Raw genomic sequence first — 22111 nt, 5'->3', positions numbered from 1 at the left:
AGGGAAACTAAGGATTGGTGAATGTCCTGAACCTTCGATATAAAAAAGTCCGCAATAGCGTTACAATGTTTGCCATCCAGAGCCGGCAACACAGGAACAGTGTCAGCACCTGTGAGTTTATTAACAGTAGCAAAAAGAGTCCGAGGACAATTTTGCACTGAAGTAATAGTAGAGGTAATGTAAACTGCCTTGGCCCGTTTACAGTTGGCATGATAGGCTTTTAGCTCATCCTTGTAAATCAGTTTAGAGGGAATGGAATAGAATCTCCTCCACTTCCTCTCCAAGGCTTTACATTTAGCACGTTGGATTTTTAACTCATCCGAGTACCAAGGTGCTGGGGGACGCAAAGATCGAAATTTACTGCCCGAACGGGGGGCATGCACAGATACTGCATCTGTTAGCCACCTAATAATAGGGGCATTCAAATTCTGCTCAGTATTATTGAGAGACGGAATAGTCTTCGTCAGATGCAGATTAAAAGTGGCTATATCGATTTTGTCCCATCGATAAGAGGGTTTTGTTTCCTCTACATAAACATTGGTTATGTAAAGACCGGGCGGTAACACAAAGTGTACGGCATAATGATCGGACCACACCAGCGGACGAGCCAGATGAGAGCACTCAAATGGAAGAGTGGAAATAACTGGGTCCAAAAGGTGACCGGCAATATGAGTAGCTCCAGTATTACAAAGTGTGAGATTAAAAACCTCTAAATCAGAAAGAAGAGATTTTGTAAGGGGATTGTTAACATCGTCTAAATGAATATTTAAATCACCAAGTATGGTGAAGTTATTTGATTTCAGGAGTATTGCTGATAGACAATCAACAAGTAAGGGAATCCAAGAAGCAGCATTCCCCGGGGGCCGATAAATTAACAGACCCGAAAGTGTCAAACGGGGATTAATCGTGAGTTTAAACAATGCAGCTTCACTACCTGGGAGATGTAATGCCTCCAGTTTGCATTGGTAGGTGGATTTAAATATGATAGCAATTCCACCCCCTTTACCTGAGGGTCTATCCTGATGAAGCATAACATAATTAGAAGGAATCGCAGTAGCGATATCCGGACCTGAGCTTGCATGAATCCAGGTCTCGGTCAAGAATAAAACATCAGGAGATTCCTCAATTATGAAATCATGGATGTTTAGATTATTCTTAGGGAGCGATCTACAGTTTAGGCTCCATAAATGGAGCGGGGCGGGAGGGGAAGTACCAGCTGTAGCTCAAGAATAGTAAAATAGCCACTAACCTCTTCCAGACGCCAAGCGGTGACGATGTGTGATGTTAGCCCCCCTAGTCCCCTGAAACACGAACCCCCACAGAGGCTAGATAAATACCTCTGCGTGAATCCGTGCCCCCAGGGAAAAAAAGGGAAAGGGAAAAAATAATAAAGTAGCTGTGGCTTCGGTGTATCACTCGTGGTCCTGGCCAGCCGTCAGCGAAGACCCCAAAAGATGTACACACTACAGGAGGACGACAAAGAATGTGTGTCAATAATGCGTAGGAAATAACTAAACTGACATATTTTCTATGCTCATCTCCCTACTCACCCTTAGCCCACAGGCTGCCTCTGTAATAACACTCTCTGCTTTATATAAGTATTTAGGAGCAGGATGAGTCCACGGAATCCATTCCCTTCAGAAACATAACCTTTTCCAATGATTTCCAACTATTAACAATCCTTAATCTTCACATGAAGCTAACAGCACTTTTTTCTTCTTCAATAGTATTTCTTCATACCACACTAAACAATTCTCGGCATTGCTGAAGCCTTTTTCTGACACGATCTTCGTCTTTATCAGGTACAGTCTGATGAAGATAAACAAAAAGGCCAGCCACGGGGGAAAACAGTCTTTCCTTTTTCTGCACAGAACTTGTCACTAGGAAAGCGTTAGAACAGAAGGCGTCTTTACTTCAGGCGCGCCTCTAAAATAAACAATTTCACTGATATCTTGCATGTCCTTTTAAACGCTCCTATGCGTTAAAAGTACATCGGCTACTCGGGGCCTTTTCCAAAGTGAAGAAATATTCACACAAAATAATTATCCGCGTGAGGCTTCTTCTGACAAGAATACCTGACCAGAAACAGAGTCTTTTCCGCAGTCCTTCAGGAAACAAAGTTCGATGAATCCATACACTGAAATACAGTTTTTCTTCTTTCTTCAAGCTGAACTCCGGCGGGGAGCACCATCCGCCATTCCAACACCTCGAGGGAAAATTGACAAGCACCTTCCTGTTCTCTGGGCGGCCCTTAAGAATGCACCGCCTTCTTCCTTCACTAATGTCAACCCTAAGGATGCTGGGACATGTACTTTTGTACATTTTTTCCTACAGATTGCGCTTTTCTCAGGGCGGCAGAGATGATGTTTCCTAATTCGCCAAGAAATCGCTACACTCTGCCAGCTTCAGTCAGCACATGGAGAGTCCAGATGTGGTGTAGAGCTGCCCATTATTCAGTTTCAGGTGGTTGTTATGTTTCGTGGCTTCATAGTTCATTGTGTGCCCTTCATAATATTTGCTGTGTGTGTAGATATGTGGTTCGTTTATGTTAACATCTGGGTTGATGAGTGGTGCGTTTAAGTTAACACCTTTAGTTGGGTTGATATGTGATACATTTAAGTTAACATCCTTCGGTGGGTTTATATGTTAGGGAGAGGAGTTGGCCTAACGGATAGGGCGCTCGACCTCGGACCTGGAGGAACTGGGTTCGAGTCTCAGTAACGACGCCAAAACCTCCTGTGATTCTGGGCAAATCACTTTATCTCCCCGTGCCTAAAATGAAAGTAACTAGAAAACGTAAAAATTTAACGTAACTGGAAAAATGTGTAAAGCGCTCTGATACCTGATTCGGTTCGGGTCTAGTTCGCGCTATATAAAACTCTGCAAAAAATAAATAAAAAATGTGTGGTACATTTAAGTTAACATCTTTGGGTTAGTTCATGTGTGGTACTTTTAATGTAACATCTTTATGTGGGTTGATGTGTGATATATTTAAGTTAACATCTTTGGGTTAGTTCATGTGTGGTACTTTTAATGTAACATCTATATGTGGGTTGATGTGTGATATATTTAAGTTAACATCTTTGGGTTAGTTGATGAGTGGTACATTTAAGTTAACATCTTTAGGTGGGTTTATGGGTGGTATGTCTAAGATAGCATCTCTATGTGGATTTATGTATGGTATATTAAAGTTAACATCTGTAAGTGGATAGTGTGAACTGTTTAAGTTAACATCTTTAAATGGGTTAATGTGTGGTATTTTTAGGTTAACATCTTTAGAGGGGCCTTGTGTGGTACAGTTAAGTTAATATCTTAGGTGGGTTGATGTGTGGTATGTTTACATTATCATCTTTAGATGGGTTAATGTGTGGTATATTTAAGTTAACATCTTTGGGTTAGTTGATGAGTGGTACATTTAAGTTAACATCTTTAGGTGGGTTGATGTGTGGTACATTTTTTTTTTATTTCAAAAGAATTTTATTGTTATAAAGAAGCAAATGAAGATACAAATTATAAGTAAAAGTGATACAATTGATAATAGGTAGGTAGCAATCAAAAGCTGACATTCAATAATGAAGCGTAGCAAATACATCTCAAGAGAGAAGCAGTCTGCCAAAAGCAGAAAACTGAATCAATTAATAGGAATTAAATATATGAGGCAGAGTCCACCACCAAGAGTATCACTATCAGCTGGTATAAGCAGGGGAAGAAAGGAAAGGAAAGAGGTAAGAAGAAAGAATGAGAAAGAAGAGGGAAATAATGGAAAAAAGAGAGAGAAGACAGAGAAAGAGGAGAAGAAAGAAAAAGAGAAGGATTTCCAACGAACCCACCCAACAAACAAGACACCATTCATCCAGACGAATCGAAGGGATATTGGTCAACCAACCCCTTGGATGACAACTCCATATAATTATCCAGAGCATTCCAAACCTCACTAGCAATAGGTGGAGAAAGGTGAGCAAGATCGACCGAGGTATGAGCACTTCGTAAAAAGGAAACCCAAGCCCACCAAGTATGGTAAGAAACAGAGGAAAACGATTTCCATTCCATAAGAAAAACTTTCACTGCAATAGTCAATAGGAGATCCAACAAGTGTATTTCCATGAGTTCCAAGGGGAGAGGGATTGGAGCAGCTAATGGACCTAATAGAATTAATGGGAAAGAGAGTGGGAACCTAATACCAAAGATGAGCATGAGGTGTTTGTGAATGAGGTCCCAAAAGGGTTGGAGGAGGGAGCATTCAAAAAAACATATGTGGAAAGTCACCTGCTAATAGACCGCAGCTCCAACATAGGTTATCATCTTTGAGATTGAGCGAGTGTAAACGAACAGGAGTCCAATGAAGAAGGTTGACGGAATTTTTTTTAGATTGCATTAACGATGGGGCAATTTTATTGCGAAGAGAAAGTTTACCAATCATCTGCCAAGTGTCTGAAGAAATATGGTCAGTAAGCCCATGCTCAAAATGGTGCAACCATTTTGTTTGAGCAACTGTCTGCGTAGGTAACGAGACAGTTGATAAAAATTTATAGATTTTAGAGGCGACATGACCAGATTTAGTCCATATGTGAAGAAGAGTAATCGTAGGAGAAGTTGGATGAAGACGCACCTTAGCAAGAACAACTTTGATTTTGAGAAAAGTATAAAAATCCAAATTGGTTAAAGAATGTTGTTGAGCTAAGGAGGAAAAAGGTAATGGTTCATTATTAGAGCCATAAAGATGTTTAACAAGCGAGATCCCCTTAGCAGCCCAATAAGATATTAGAGAAGAATCAATATTAATTTTAATTTTAGAATTCCGCCAAATAGACAACCACCTAGATTTGTGAAGTGGAATCGCCACTTTCTTGTCCACCTTCCGAACCGCAGCAAGAGTATCCAGAATAATGGAACGGGAAAAAGGAATGGACAAGGTAGACGCAGTGCAAAAGGAAGCAGTCGGTAATGGAGAAGCCAATTCCTGTTCTATTAACAACCAAGAAGGAACATGAACAGGGGGAGAAGAAAACCATAGAGTACCTTGAGACGCCAAAAAGGCAGTTTGGTACTTCTCCCAATCAGGAAGATTGCATCCTCCCATATCGTAAGGCTTTCGCAAGAATTTATAGGCAATTCTAGCCCGTTTATCATTCCATAAAAATTTAGAGGTCAGAACATCAATTTCATGAAAGAAGGAATCCGATAACTTTACTGGAAGCATAGAGGAGACAAAGTTAACAATAGGTGTAATCATCATTTTGAGGGTCTGAAGGCGACCCCACCAGGAGATGTGTTTCGGGGACCAAGTGTCCAAAAGACGGCGTACTTTAAGAATAGTCTGGGCTTCATTATAGGCAGTAGTAGCATATAAGGTAGAACAAAAAGAGATACCCAAGTATTTCAATTGTTTAGACTGCCATTTAAAACCAGCAGAACCCATATGCGTAGAGAAACAGTAGGCATTTAAGGGGAACATCTCAGTCTTGTCCTTATTTAAGGTGTACCCTGAAACCTTCGAAAAAAGGGAAATAGTATCCGAAATAGCAGGGATAGCCAAGGCAATATCATCTGAAAAAATAAGGACATCATCCGCGTACGCAGCAGTTTTAATACGATGAGGACCAAAAGAAAAACCTTTAATGTCTGGGTGTAGCTCAATCAATCGAAGAAGGGGGTCAATGGATAATAAAAACAAAAGTGGAGATAAGGGACAACCCTGTCTGGTGCCTTGGCGAAGATTAAAAAAGGACGACGTAACCCCATTAACTCTTATGTTAGCTCTAGGTTGAGAGTATAGGGACATGACCATATTAATAAAGGAATCACCAAGATTATGTGCACACAATACAGCACGAAGAAAAGGCCAAGAGACCTTGTCAAAGGCCTTTTCAGCATCAAGAGCCAAGGCCGCGGCTGGGAGATGAGAACGTTTAGCTGATCCGAGAATATGGCAAAATGTACGTATATTATCACGCGCAAGACGGCCCTTTACGAAACCGGTTTGAGAGGGATGTACCAGCTTAGGAATGAAGGATTCTAATCTCTTGGCTAAGATTTTAGCAAAAATCTTGGCCTCCATGTTAAGAAGGGAAATAGGACGGAAGTTTTTTGGGTCTGAATGATCCTTTCCCTCTTTTGGAATTACTACAATGGTAGCATCAGCCGCCGTACCAGAAACAGACCCATCCTTAACAAAAGCGTCAAAGACAGATTGAAGCTTGGGAACAAGCACAGGAAGAAAAGTCTTATAAAACAAAATAGGGTAACCATCAGGCCCTGGAGCTTTGCCAGAACGAGTGGCTTTAATTGCGGCAATAATTTCTTCAGGAGTAATCGGACCATTTAAAAAATTGCTATCTTCCACGGATACCGACTGCACCGGGACCGATTTCAAGAATTCTTGACACTGCTCAAAAGAGGCCTGATTAGAAGGGGTATATAAATTATTGTAGAAATCACGAAAGACTTCAAGAATTTCCCCAGTCTGAAATTTTTTAGAACCAAGGTGATCATTAATAAAAGAGATTTGAGAAGACTTAAAGGAAGAATCCTGAAATTTTAATGTAGCCGCGAGAATTTTTCCAGCCCGATTTTTCAACAACAGCCTTTTGGATTTCTGAGCCTGAACCCCAATATGGGCTCTTTTGGTAACTATAGTGTTATATTTGTACTTTAATTGCTTGATTGACTGTAGGCAAGAGGTATCCTTAGACTGTCGAAAGGTAGATTCCAATTGTTTTATTTCAATTGCCAGATCTGTAAGTTCTTTTTTAATAGCAGCATTCCTTCTTGACATACAGTTAATAACCTGGCCCCGGAAAGTACATTTAAACGAATCCCAGAGGACAATTGGGGAAGAGACTGAGCCTTCATTCTCAAGGAAGAAGGTTTCGATTGCACTAGAGAACTCATCAACCTGAGCGTTATCATACACAATTCCTGTATTTAATCTCCAGGAGCGAGCTCTTGATTTAGGGGCAAAGGACAACAATGTAAAAGTAACCGCGGCATGATCAGAAATCAGAATAGGATGAATAAGCGGAGAGGAGGAAGACGAAACAAGAGAGGAATGAACCAATAAATAATCAATACGAGAAAAGGTAGAATGAGGAGAAGAAAAGAAAGAAAAATCACTACCAGTGGGGTTGTGAAGACGCCAAACATCCTGAAGCTGAGTTATGGAACACATGTTAAGCATTTGTTTATGGGATTTTGGAGGGCGAAATTGAAAGGCTGAATTCCTATCTAGAATGGGATCTATTGGTAAATTAAAATCCCCACCAACAATAAGATTCCCAGAATGAGTTGTATCATTTAATTTTTTGGTAACCATTTTCCAAAAGGACGGATCATCTTTGTTAGGGGCGTAAATGTTCAGAACATAAAGATCCGCATTACCATCAGACAACTTAGTTAATAGCCAACGACCCTCATTATCATGATCAGAAGAGACTATGGATAAACCTGAATTTTTTGAAATTAAAGTAATAACTCCATCTCTTTTGCCACAAGCCTCGGAACATACAACATCAGAAACCCATTCCTTCTTCAGGAATAGCGCCTCTCTGGTAGAGATCTTTGTTTCCTGAAAAAGGACTAGATCTGAAGAGAGAGACTTGCAATAATCTAAGATTTTTGACCTTTTCACTGGATGATTTAAGCCCTTAACATTAAGGGACAACACATTCAAGCCCGGCATAGACAGAAAATGAAAAAATAGCATAATCCATAGATGGCAAACAAAGAACAATCAGCACGAATACAAGCATCCAGACAACAAACATTAACGTCAAAGAGGGAGAGTCCATGAGGGAAATCCGAGAGAAGAAAAGAGACAAGAGAGGAGAAGAAAGAAGAGAGAGAAGAACCAGAAGGGAAGGTCTGAAAAAGACCAAATTCATACTAGGGGGAACGTGGGAAGGCGAGCAAGGGGACCGTCACGAGGAGTGATGACAATTGATATGAAAAACCCCAAAACAGTATATAACTGAGGACACATAAAGAGGAGCTAGGAACAACTGCAATATGAACTACTATCATCAGAGAAGTACAAAAACAATTCATTCCATAACTCTATAAAGGCAATACGCATACACCAAGTTAATTCACAAGTACCATATAAAGTAGTCCAAAAAAGTGGAATAAGTGGAAGAGAGGGAGAAATCTAGGGGAGTACATGCAAGAGCAAGTCTCAGCTATAATTATACCTTATCATGAAGAGAGAAAGACACCAAGAAAAACATCAGAAAAAGTAAACAAAGAGTAGATAAAATGAAGGTGAAGCAGGCAGCATAAAAAACAGGAAAGAATAAACAGAAGAAAAACATATTTCTTAAGAAGACTACAGGGTGTGGTAGAAATAAAAGAGAGGAAATACAATAGAGCAAGGCATCAAAAAGGAGGACAATATATCAAACAATGAAATACCACCCTAGAGAAATACAAGGAGCTATAATATAATGAGAATGAATATGAGAAAAGAAAATCGTAAGATAAGCAAACAATGAACTGTCCTTAAATATAGAAAACTTGTTATAATAAATCAATACAAAAATGCATACTAAAAAGTGCGATATAAATAGAATAATGTATTATAAAGTATAAAAGAAGTACACAAAATTGCAATGGCCTAGCACCGATATAGGAAGATATTAAATAGTTGAGAAGCAAAACAATCAATGAAACAGCAATGTAAATATATATGAAACCTAAATATACAATAAATGGTCAAAGGTACTTGTAAGCAAGGAATTATCATGCATAAGTGAGAAAAACCTCGTTATAATTAGCTAAAGAGAACAGGGAGAAACATTAAAAGATAAGAAAGCCAATTATGATATTTAGAGAAACTGGTAATAAAATATAAAAGCGATTCAATAACCGAGACCTAATATAAAAAAAAGGATATAAACATGGTAAAGCAGTCCAAACACTAAAACAGTAACCAAGTAAGCATAAAAATAAATGCAAGGTATAATAATTGTAACAGGGTGAGCGCAGCTAAACACAATGATAGAAAACATAAAATAATAAGCCTATGACCAACACTTGTACCATAAGACGAAACAGTACCAGACAAGTTGAAGTCAAGATGACTAAAGACAAACAAGAAGAATAAGCACACACGACGGAAAATCCAAGTACAAAACAAATGAGAAACTAGACTACTCAGACGAAATATGAATACACCTTGTACCAACAGAACCAAAAATAGATAGACGCAAAAATGCTAATCGGAAAAAGAACATACAGAAGCATACTGCTAGATCAAAGCAGAACTAGGAAACAGATATGAGATATGTCCAATACAACAAAGAGGAATGAGAGACCGTAGACAACCAGAACAAACCAGAAGGAGGAAGAAAAAAAAAAACACTACCAAAGCGAAAAGACAAAAGCAATGAGAAGGAGAACCGACAAGAAAAGAAAAGGCATCACTACAATAATGAGAAAGAGATAACAAATAGAAAAAACCTAACAGGCCAGAAGACAACAACATACAGACGGAACCACACCGAATACCAGGAAAAAACATCATCGAAAAACTTGACTGACAACATCAGTCACAAAAGAAAGCCACAGACGCATCATCAACCACGGAGCACACAGGTCTAAGAAGATAAACTCAATAGACCTGGAAAAAAGAGAAAAACAAGGAAGACAAAGAATCACATCAAGTGCCAGAAGCGCCAGGAACAGACGAAGCCTCCATTTGAAGTTCCATCTGTAGTTCCATCTGATTGTCTAAAAAAGAGGCCAAATCAGCAGGTTCATCGAAGATTCTGGAGCGACCTTTGAAGGTAATGCGAAATTTGGAAGGGCCAGAGAAAGAAAAAGGGATATTCATCTCTGATAGACGTTTCCTAAGATTCAGAAAACCTTTCCTCCTTATCACAGTGTCTCTGGCAAAGTCTTGAGAGATCGAAATACGGTGTCCTTCCCAAGAAACAACTTTAATCTTCTGCATATGAGCCAAAATTTGTTCCGTGTGCGGTGGGATTACATGCAAAAAGAAAAAAGTCTCATCATCTGAATGAACAGGACCCTGCCAATATGAAGAATACACCGTCAAAAATTAAGAATCCAAAAAGCAGGGTATCAAAGATGAGGAAATATATCAGCGGGAAGCACTGGAGGCTCTCAGAGGAAAAGCAAAGTAGAATAAAATGTAAAAAGATTACAGTTTAAAGCCACACCGCATGGAAAACAGAAAAAAAAAGAAAAAAAAAAGCCTTTATAGGCTGGTAGGGGTTAATAATAGTCACCAGCACTTGTGTGCACTCCTTCCGGAGAAATTCATAGACATGATACCTCCGTTCGTGAGGAGACTCAGAACTGCGTGTGGAGGCGACACAAAATGGCGGCCGTTGATAAAGAAACCGAGGGTCACCTTGTATTTGCAAAAATATTAGTCACCAGCAGCTCCAGGGCGCAGGAAGGACGTTCACTCAGCACACGGCACCTTCCGACACATGAGCCTCCGTTTCTGTGTGTGTGGGGTCACTGGAAGCGGAGATGAGCCTCCGACGGCCCTCGCTCGTCTCAGAGCTCAAGCGCGAACCGCCATGTCAAAGCGGCGCGCAAGCCACGCCCCCCGATGTGTGGTACATTTAAGTTAACATCTTTAATTGGGTTGATGTGGAAGATGATGAGAGGCTGTAGATGTTTCAGTATAGCTTGCATGGATGTGCTGTTGAAGTGCATCCGCTTTGCTAGCTATATGGCTTGGAGACATAAAAAGCTTGTGTCGAATGTGTACAAGTGATTTAGGATGATGTATAAATATAACTTGATAATGATGTGTCAATGTATTTTTGGCTTGTAGCGGGGTTGTGTGCATGACATCATCTGGAGTTGCATCTGATGTGTACTATTGTTGGTGGGTGATGCGTGAGAATAGCTGATGTAGATTTGTTCATTAAAGTGGCAAATTTTCTTCAACTAGATGACTTGGAGCCATTCATGCACACACAGGTGCCAGGAGAGTTCCTTAGAGGTAGCAGTTCCCTACTGCTATCCTATTAGAATAAATAAAGCCTGTGGGTGTACTGATGAAGGTTCCTTTCAATGGGAAGATTAAGGTTTATGGATAACTATACTCACGATGAAGATGCCCGTTGACAACAGCAGTGCCTTGACCTTGGCGTCCAGGTCGATGGGGAACTGGACTGAGTAGTGATCATTGGTACTGAACATCTCCTTGCGAAACCCTCTCCATACTCTTGTGATCCGGCCTATGGTGTGGGATTCGTTACTGGTTTTCACCTATTAAGAGACAGGAATTTTAGCACTGCTGCTTTTCATATTTGACTCTCTTACACTTATAGCAAAATCAACCCCAGCAACATGTATTATTCCTGCAGCATGCTGTGATCATACATTGATTAGACAATGACACATATAAGTGTGTGGTGTAGATGCTCTGTCGTCCCAGGCATGCTGTATACATATAGAAACCCAACCTTCTCTAAGCTCACCTCACACAGCGTTGTTCCATATATTGTCTCAAACTAGTATGATACAGGCCTGCCTCTCCTGTAATAATAATAATAATCCACATTTGTATAGCGCACAATCACCCGTTAGGGTCTCTAGGCGCTGGGGGCCGTCGGGGAGATTAAGCAAGCTATTGCCCAGAGTCGCATGGTGCTGGGCTAACCTGCCGCTGGAGCCGGGTATCGAACCCTGATCCCCAGATTCCAGCGTCAGTCGCCCTGGCCGCGGCGCCACACCTCTCCTGTATTGATTGTGTGCTTCCCGGACCACACTTCCCAGAATGCACAGTCTCATTTGAGCCTCCCATCGGTGGGTGTGTTATATATAAAATGGGGAAGTGGGTCGGCGGTTGCGCACACCGCTTCCGTTAAAGCCCCTGAAGAGAAGCAAATGGAGCTTCGAAACGCGTCGGGCAGATCCCGTATGGAGCGGCGTCTACGAGTGGATCCCCGTCCTCACCTATACATAAACCAAGCTGCTGTTCGCGTGCTACTCATAGGTGGACACCTTCGAGCATTGATTTATACGTGGCCGTCCAGCAGCGGAGTATGCACCACCCCGGTACCCTGGGGGTCACTAAAGTGAAGCAGCAGTCGTACTTGGAATCGAGGACGGGCCCACTTGTGGAGTCCATACAGGACTTGATTGTGTGCTTCCCGGACCACACTTCCCAGAATGCACAGTCTCATTTGAGCCTCCCATCGGTGGGTGTGTTATATATAAAATGGGGAAGTGGGTCGGCGGTTGCGCACACCGCTTCCGTTAAAGCCCCTGAAGAGAAGCAAATGGAGCTTCGAAACGCGTCGGGCAGATCCCGTACGGAGCGGCGTCTATGAGTGGATCCCCGTCCTCACCTATACATAAACCAAGCTGCTGTTCGCGTGCTACTCATAGGTGGACACCTTCGAGCATTGATTTATACGCGGCCGTCCAGCCGCGGAGTATGCACCACCCCGGTACCCTGGGGGTCACTAAAGTGAAGCAGCAGTCGTACTTGGAATCGAGGACGGGCCCACTTGTGGAGTCCATACAGGACTTGATTGTGTGCGTGTTATATATAAAATGGGGAAGTGGGTCGGCGGTTGCGCACACCGCTTCCGTTAAAGCCCCTGAAGAGAAGCAAATGGAGCTTCGAAACGCGTCGGGCAGATCCCGTACGGAGCGGCGTCTACGAGTGGATCCCCGTCCTCACCTATACATAAACCAAGCTGCTGTTCGCGTGCTACTCATAGGTGGACACCTTCGAGCATTGATTTATACGCGGCCGTCCAGCCGCGGAGTATGCACCACCCCGGTACCCTGGGGGTCACTAAAGTGAAGCAGCAGTCGTACTTGGAATCGAGGACGGGCCCACTTGTGGAGTCCATACAGGACTTGATTGTGTGCTTCCCGGACCACACTTCACAGAATGCACAGTCTCATTTGAGCCTCCCATCGGTGGGTGTGTTATATATAAAATGGGGAAGTGGGTCGGCGGTTGCGCACACCGCTTCCGTTAAAGCCCCTGAAGAGAAGCAAATGGAGCTTCGAAACGCGTCGGGGAGATCCCGTACGGAGCGGCGTCTACGAGTGGATCCCCGTCCTCACCTATACATAAACCAAGCTGCTGTTCGCGTGCTACTCATAGGTGGACACCTTCGAGCCTTGATTTATACGCGGCCGTCCAGACGCGGAGTATGCACCACCAAGGTACCCTGGGGGTCACTAAAGTGAAGCAGCAGTCGTACTTGGAATCGAGGACGGGCCCACTTGTGGAGTCCATACAGGACTTGATTGTGTGCTTCCCGGACCACACTTCCCAGAATGCACAGTCTCATTTGAGCCTCCCATCGGTGGGTGTGTTATATATAAAATGGGGAAGTGGGTCGGCGGTTGCGCACACCGCTTCCGTTAAAGCCCCTGAAGAGAAGCAAATGGAGCTTCGAAACGCGTCAGGCAGATCCCATACGGAGCGGCGTCTACGAGTGGATCCCCGTCCTCACCTATACATAAACCAAGCTGCTGTTCGCGTGCTACTCATAGGTGGACACCTTCGAGCATTGATATATATATATATATATATATATATATATATATATATATAGGGTCATATTCACAAACTGCACTTTGTAATACATGAATTTGTATTACAGTAGTGAAACTAAAGTACTGCATAATGCTATTCACAAACCTATGAGGATAATTCTTCCAACGCTCCTACTTTTTCTGTGGGGAAATCCTCGCAAATGTAAGTTTACTACTTAGTAGTAAATGTGGGAGGGACAGCAGAGTGGCTGGAAAAAGGGGCATAGTTACTACAAGGATTAGGGAGGAATGAGATGGGTTTAGGGAGGGCATGCACTCACCCACCAAAGAGCTAGCCCACTCGATGGCCAAAATCATGTTCAACCTTCCATGCCGGACTCCCATCACACCGCATCTGAAAGCGGTCCACTGGGTTCTCATACATAAATGCACACAATTGAAACTTCTCACCCACACTTTCAAGGCATCACATAACACTGGCCTAGCATTACTCAACAATCACATCTAATTTCACAAAGTTTTCAGAGACCTCCGCTTGTTTGGGCTCCTACTTGCAAAAATCCCACACATATGGAAAACCAGGTCCATCGGTCGAGCCTTCTCCTACATCATTTCAAAAACGAGTAACAAACTTCCACTAATCATAAGAGCCTCCACCTCAATTGTTGAAATCCGCAAGAAGCTGAAGACCTGGCTTTTCGAGTATTCCCACTAGGCCCAGGTTTGGATAGACTCACACCTGCTCAGCACCAGGGCACCCTCCCGGATGATGGGCACTCTACAAACCTGTATAACATACCATTACTATTACAAAAACAGCACTTATGAAGTTATTACAGCCATAAAGGAACCCAAAACAGTAATAAATTACTCCAGTTCATAAGTCCAGCACTACACATTGCTGGCCACTGTTACTGCAACACCCACCCACAGAAAATACTGGTGGTGGGGACAAAAATAAAGTTAAAATATATTTATAACCCCTGCCACACTTAGGGTGAACAAAGCGATACAAAAGGGGATAAACCCAGATCTTTTGACTGGGTGTGAGTGTTTGATTGATTCAGATGCTCCGTCCATCTCCACCCCCTTTTGTACTGCTTTTGGCCGCCATACGTGTGGCAGGGTATGCTCAGACGTGAGTCCCTTGCTCACTTTGCCACTGGATTCAAGCAAGCCGGGCTGAAGACGGCTGGCATGCCAGAAACCGGTCCTCGGAAGCTTGTTTCCGGTCCAGGGAAGACATGGTTTGGCAGTTCGGGCTGGACTGTTCCCATGAGGCACAGGGTCAGACTGATTTGCATATAGCCATGTCTGAACTGGGGTGGCTGAGTGAACTAATGAATGGTGATGGATTAAACCCAGATCAGTTGACTGGGGGTGAGTGTTTGATTTGTTCAAAGGCTCCGTCCATCATCCCCTTTTGTATCGCTTCACCCATAAGAGTTGTGCCTGCAGTAAGGCACGTTTAAGATCGGGGTTTGGATCGGTGAGGCACTGTGCCTCCAGGGCTCTCTGGTGGTCCGCTAAATCCACTAGTTGCGCCAATCGTTTACGTTTAGTCATGGTGTGGAAACTGATATCTACCACACAGATAGTAGACTTCATGGTTTCCCATAAAGTACACTTAGAGGGAGTCGATGTTCCATAATGTACAAAATAGTCCGAGACCGCTAGAGACAAAGTCTCTAGATACTCCATGTCGCATAGGTACCCAGAGCAGGCACTGGATTGGGGAATAGTCAGAGAGACCTCTGGGAAGGTGTGAAACACTGGAGACCTGATAAACGTATCCATGTGGGACAGACAGGTAATCCAGATGGGACAAAGATTTATTAACAGCGGACATGTATGTGTAGCCTAGCTCGGAGGGGTGATATTTGAGCCAAACGTCTGACCAGCCCAGTGTAGTTGCTAATGAATTGAGCTTGGATCTGTCTACCGGGGCTCCTGGCCTGATGGACGGGCTCTATCCTTTACTGTCAAGTTGTCATTCCAGTCTCCTCCCGGAAGTGTCAAGTCATCAGAAAGTTCTCCCCACAAAACGGGTCAGCCGTTCGACAAAGGTGGCGCCCATAGGTGGGGTTGGGGCATAGATGCTTCCTAGATTTAGGCATTAGATTGAGGTGTTACCAATAAAGCAAGACAAAGCGATCTGTGGGATCCAGTCAGTGTTTGGTGTGTACAAAGGAGATGCAGCAGTGGATAAGAATAGCAGTCCCACGAGATCCCCTGGTGAACCCTGCATGAATACAGTGTAGTATCCAAATCTAGAGAGATAGGGAGCTTTAATGCCCATCAAATGTGTCTCTTGCAGAAAGGTAATGTCGGCCCCATAGCGTTTGACTTGGCAAAAATTGGCGCCCCTCTTCACTTAATTAAGTAGACCCCTGACATTCCACGAGACTATGGTCAAATCCCCGAGCGAGGGATCATTCCATTTAGTTGCCATATACCCCCAAGACCTGCATGTGCTAGGATTAAAACAGTGGGATCGGGTTGTGAACTCTGCGCGCATGCAAGAACAAAAACAATGCAAACATAATACCTTAAAAAAACACTCCACTCACCCCCCCACCCGATACTGCCTGAAACACGGAGCATCTGTCACGGCGGAGTATACCCTCAGGCCCCTAACAGAGGGACCCAGGGAGCCTCCACCAAAGGTACCCAGAACACCCATATAACTTTAACCAACAATACAAGGTATCCCGGGCGGTAGGAAGTATGTGGCTGAACTTCCATGCCATCTTGAGGTCTATGTGGAGTAAGCAGGCTGATAAATCGCCTGCAAAGGTGACTCTGATTCTTTAGAGCATTAACATGCACGATTAGTGTTAGGATGCTTCTTCTGGATCTGAACCTGTTCTGTATCGCCGTTTTGATTAAGTTAATAGTGCTGTAACGCAGTTTATTTTGTCCTCCATTTTAAATAAATATATTATTAATTTACATGAATTTTTAACATAAAAGCATTTTTACTGTTTTCTAGTGAAATAACTTTTTTTTTAAACTTTTCCCTATGCTTTACTATAGTGAGAATCCTCAGTTGGGGTAAAGACATGTAAGTCTACACTTTTGAGTAACTTTACCCTCTGATTTTCGAATAGCCAAAAGTAAAGAATTTACTTTAAAGTGAAAGAGTAAATTATTCACAAGTGTAAGTTCACTTTGTGAATTGCACTGATACAGTTCTGTATTTCAATGTGTTATCAGGCAGTATTTCCTTGGCATGTTTTAATACTGATAAAGCGGTGCATTCCAATGTGTTACCATCCAGTCTCCCTTTTTTGCTTGTTCTTAGAGAGATACAACGGAACATTCCAACATGTTATCAGCCTTTACTTTCTATTCTGCTTCCAAATATAGTGTATGTGGGTTTATTGTCCACACCCTTGTTCCATGATGTCCTGGATATTGCACATAACTTTGTCGTATGACAACACTGCACATACATTTGTTTGTTGCCTCAATATTACTCAAACATGTGTATAGTAATGCGAAATTGCACAATGCCAGTGCTTTGTGACTCTGCGTGTTTACATATGGTTGGCAGCAGCCTATTTGGAATATATGGACATTGTAGGAGTTGACAAGTCCTTTCTGGAGTACAATAGACTTGGTGTTGGGTTTCTCATCTCATTCTATGGTCAGAACAGAGCTTCAGATTAAACTCTATGGTTATCGCAGCTCTTTAAACTCTATGGTTAGTGCATGACTTTTGATTATAATGTTTAGACAACAGAAGGCTTCTCTTCGAACTCTATGGTTAGCACAGGAAGTCTCATTGGAGATATATGTTCGATAGATACCACCCCGTAACCATACCTCAAAGTTGACATCTTTGAAGGCAGCCCTTCCGAAGCCTGAACCCACGACCTGCAGCACCTCCTCCTTGGCCACGTTCAGGATGGAGAAGCTGATCGAGAAGGCCTCCCAGTTCTTGGCGATGTAACCAATCAGACACCCAGATGTGGGAGAGTAGACTTCCAGCTAGGATTGTAGTTGTAAACACATCAATTACATATGAGTAGTAACTTTGTTCTCATCGTCAAAAATGTAATTTATACTGAACACTGGAGTATTGAGCAGATATGGAGTATTGTTCCCCCCAAAGATTTAGGTTAGTTATCACGATAGATCATTAGTCTATGAGTGTTTTGACATTACAGTACACATTTAATATTTTAAATAGTAACTCAGGATCGGAAAGGTTGATATTTGAAGACAACATTCTGGCAACTAGCATTACGGAGTTCAGCAAAAACAGACAGAACTATTTTATGCAAAGGGAGAGAATTTATGAAGGGTTTTCACCTCTACTGCCCTTTTCCAGCCTCCAAAAGGACCCAGACCTTGTATCCCCTCTATCAACCTCATCAAGGGTAAGGAACCTGGGAATTCCTCACAGATCCAAACTCTTCTCTATTCTCCATGTCTTCACAGTGACCAGTTGATGGTCTCTCTCAACACTGGGTCTTATCAGTCCTCCAAACTGACCAATGCGTGGAAATAGCTAAAGCTGGTGTCACCCAACAGCACAAATGAGTCCCTGTGGAGTCCAGCCAGAGTTCTACCATACATATGTACATTGGCATACATAATAATAGGAAAAGCTTGACTTGTATCTAATTAACCCTGTGCCATCCAAGATTCTGGCACCAGTTGTACAAGAGTGCTTTTGCAGATGCAAATCCTGCGATCTGCAAAATCAGAGGCTATGCAACCGCAAAAACACAAGTCCCAATGCACGATACATACCTTTTGAGTCGTGAAAGATACTCTGTGAGTCAGAAAGTTCTTTTCGACAGGGAAACAACAACTTGGAAATCACTTCCACCAAACTTAGAAAACGCTCCTTTTATAACTCTGAGCTGTCTCCACTCTATTTCTGTGTTTGTCGAGCATCAGCACTGCCCCCATATGTGCTAAGCATTTATAATACCATTGTACCCTGTAGTCACAGAGTTATTATTCAGATTAGACAATGATGGCTGTGCAGGGTCTAGCACTGTGGCCCACATGCATCAAGCATTTTTGGAGTCGCAAACGGTGCGATTCCTTAAAATCGGCCGTTTGCGATTCCAAAAGTGCTTTTTGGGATGCATGAAGCAATTTTAGAATTCTTAACATTTTTGCGAGTTCTAAAATTGCGATTGCTTTTAAGAAGTCGCAGATGTGCGATTTCTTAAAAGCAATGCATCATTACTTTTAAAAGTGCAAAATCGCAATTAGGGTGTCAAATTTACCGAGTGGTTGAACCACTCGGTAAATTTGGAAAAAGTGTTTAAAATGCTGAAAATGTTTTTTTTTCAACATTCATGTTTCACACACACATGTCCTTAGGACATGTGTGTGTGAAACATGATGCGAAAAATACATTTCAGGGGTGCATGGGGGGGTCCTTTGGACCCCCCCTGCACCCATGAAATTTTCAAAGTGCCACTCGCAATTTGCTAATGCCTTCCCATTGACTCCTATGGGCCTTTTGGCCCATAGGAATCAATGGGAATTGCGAAAATTAATTTAAGAATTCGGTATTTATTTGGGATTCGGTAAAAATTGCGATTTTTACCGAATCACAAATGAATACCGAAAATAATGATGCATAGCATTTTGCAATTCTTAATTTGCGATTCCTTATTTTTCGCAAATTAAGAAGTGCAAAATGTCTCAATGATGCATGTGGGCCTGTATCCCTTATCTGGAATTGGCTGGTGCACAACAAATTGAAATTCAATGCAAATAAAACAAAGGTCTTTGTTGTGAATGGCTGGATTGATATGTGATTCATCTTGGCAAACCACACTGGGCCACTACATCCAAATGTAATTTGTTATCCCTAATTCAGTGGACAATATTCTTTGCAGTTAGACCTTTTTTATTGGCTCACGTTTAGACAATGCTTAAGCCTAGTGACCATGGAAGAGTGAATAAACTACTTAAAAATGTGGCAGCCAAGTTTATGGCTGGTCTTTCTAGGTAGACAGAGGCTCAACAAATTTTAAAAAACCTGAATTGGTTTCCTTCCTATAAGACAGAGAATTCAGTTCAAGGCACTGTGCCGGGTGCATAAGGTGCTCTTCGGCAATGGACTTGCCTTCTTAAGATAAACATATTTGAAAAAACTACCCACTGAAGTTCCGCTATTTGTTTAACAGGAATTTTCTTGCAGACCCTAGAATTTGTAAGAGCACGTCTGGAGGGTAAAGTTTTTCTTAAGGTGTTGTTAAACATTGGAGGGATTTGTTAGCATGAGCTGAAAGCCATTTTGTATTTCTGGCAGCCATCTTGTTTGCCATGTGCTGCCACGTGCTCGCCATGTGGTCTGTCCTCCCTAAGTGTTGACTGCTCTTGTAATCGGCCTAGAAACGAACTATATTTAGCATCTTCCACCATCGAACATGCTCAGTTGAGCTTGCAGCTGTCCTTGCAACTGTTCCTAGTCTGTAAATGTCAGGATGTGTTTACCAGAATTAGCAACTGTTACCTCCTACCACTTTGTTGAGCAAGCAGATCTTGCATGCCCATATTAGTCATTTTGCATGCTTACATGTGCCAGGACTACCCCTTGGTTTCATGCTGACTATGTAACCCTAAGCATATATAAGGCCCCAGTTTTCTGTACTCCTTAGACTGCCTCATTCAGTTGCTAAGGCTTCTGTGTGACGTAGTCTCCCTCATCTGAGGTGAATAAATGCATTCTTTTTATATTTCAGCTTCTGTGCCAATTTTGTCTTTGTTGGTTTAAAAGGACCAAGTATCAGTGAGACCCCTGAGAAGGTTTCTATGTTCTTCAAATGGCGCTCCAACGTGGACCTCATCAGAGAAGTGGCTATCTAAGGAGTGATCTTGTCAGGGGATAGAAATCTACTGAGGTGGGCAGGACAGGATTCTACTAAGGAGGTACTCTGTGCACGGAGATTCTTGGGATTCTCTGTCTCTGCAGCCCGGTACGTTTCTGGTCTTCCTGATTTTGATCCTCCACATGATGTCACTCCTGACTGAGTACCTTTTTGGCGTGAGTATTCTAAAAACGACCGTTAGGTCATTCAGAACTTGGCAGTTAGAATTTGGACACCATTTGATTGGTAAGAGTCGTTCTGCAGCACTGCTGTTGGTTTTTGATGCCTTGGATTGGTAAGGTAGTTTACTAACACTTACTGTGGCTTTTGATTTGTATGATTGGCCAATATTTGTATTTGTATGTATGTAATATGTAAATTGCAATTTATGTAGGCAGGTAATGAGGAGACTTTTCTCTGAATTGATTTGAACGGCACAACGTACAAGAGTACCTTAAGTGCTACTTTGATTATAATATTTGCATATTTTGCAATATTTTTGGCATGCCTGTTTCAAGCACATATCGAAGAATCTGTTGCTTTTTGGAGGTACCATAGTGAGATGTGAATTAAATTAGCTGGCTCCCCTGAGGGAATATCTAAATAGGTTTAGGTATAAAAACATATTTCTTCCTTGGTGACTTTGTACCCCAATGGAATTAAAATATGACAATAACACAAACAAGGATCCTTTTCTGTGCACTTTTATAAATGGAGATATGCAGAGCGATTTTTTGGTGTTCTGCCAGCCAAAACTAGTGAATTGAGTGTACTTTGGCTTCTTGGAAATGAAACAGCCTGTTGGGCTGTTTTTTTTGCAGTCTTTTGGAATACTATTGAGAAGCTCTTCTTGTAAATATGACTTACAACTAGTATTTACAAATGGTTTGGTTTAAGTACAGTCTGTGGGCTGTCCTTTGTTTCTGTCCTAAGTGTTGATCTGTGGGTTAACCATGTGTTTAAATGGCTATGTGGTTTGTGGTTTTCCCATTAGTGGAACTTCTGTGCATAAATAGAGATTGCGCTCCTTGTGTAAGAATTACAAGCCTTAAGCGTGCTGTATTGTGTGTTTTGACCCCCCTTCTGTATTTGTTTGGAATGAGCTCAATGTGTTTGTTTGTGTTTTTGTGCTGTCATCAGTCTGTTATGCAAAATGTCATTTAAATAATATTATATAAAAATAATAAAAATCCAGAAATGGACCATATGATATTCTAAATAATTGCATGTTACTATTAAATTTATAGAGCAAGCAACTATGCACATGTACAAACTGCTAATACTTAAAAGATAAAATTACAATTCACATTCAATAGGAATAAAATAGGCCTCAAAAACGAAATTGTGTGTTTTGCAATAAATAAACAATTATAAAATGTTACAACATTTTCCTTAGATACATTGTGTTAGATATAAATAGGCAAACACATCATCTGAGTACATTTTTGCTGAATTAAAACACATATTGTAGAACATGCATTGAAATGCCTGTTTTAAATAGACTGTTCCCATGCTTACATTTCAACACTAAAGAAAGCTTTCCAACAGCTGTCTTTTACTGCCCCTGAGAAACAGCTGTTGTTTTGATTGTAGGCCACGGAGAGACAGGACTGTTGATTCAGCTAGGATTTTGTCAGTTAAACACAGGGTAAAATCCTGCATTTCAGACTGCTGTTTTTAAAAGTTAAAAAAATCAGGTTCATTATTTTGGATAACAGGAAATCATTTAAAGTAAGGATTTCTTTTCTTAAAGCCTTTTTTTATAA

The 22111-nt window shown here is 41.8% G+C and overlaps 1 protein-coding gene across 1 annotated transcript in view; it reads right to left on the bottom strand.

Moving 5' to 3' along the window:
* Window positions 1-22111, bottom strand: part of LOC144798189 (phospholipid scramblase 3-like) — a 126792-nt gene that overhangs the window by 17163 nt on the left and 87518 nt on the right. Inside the window, exons 5-6 of the mRNA XM_078668937.1 lie at window positions 17329-17493; window positions 11083-11244 (exon numbers count right to left, since the gene is read on the bottom strand). Coding sequence (XP_078525063.1) covers window positions 11083-11244; window positions 17329-17493 — 327 coding nt within the window. The remainder of the gene's footprint in view (window positions 1-11082; window positions 11245-17328; window positions 17494-22111) is intronic.

This window comes from Lissotriton helveticus, chromosome 12 (genome assembly GCF_964261635.1).
Source record: "Lissotriton helveticus chromosome 12, aLisHel1.1, whole genome shotgun sequence".
NCBI classification, from domain to species: Eukaryota; Metazoa; Chordata; class Amphibia; order Caudata; family Salamandridae; genus Lissotriton; species Lissotriton helveticus.
Note: the sequence above shows the minus strand (reverse complement) of the source record. Positions and strands in the feature narration are given on the sequence as shown.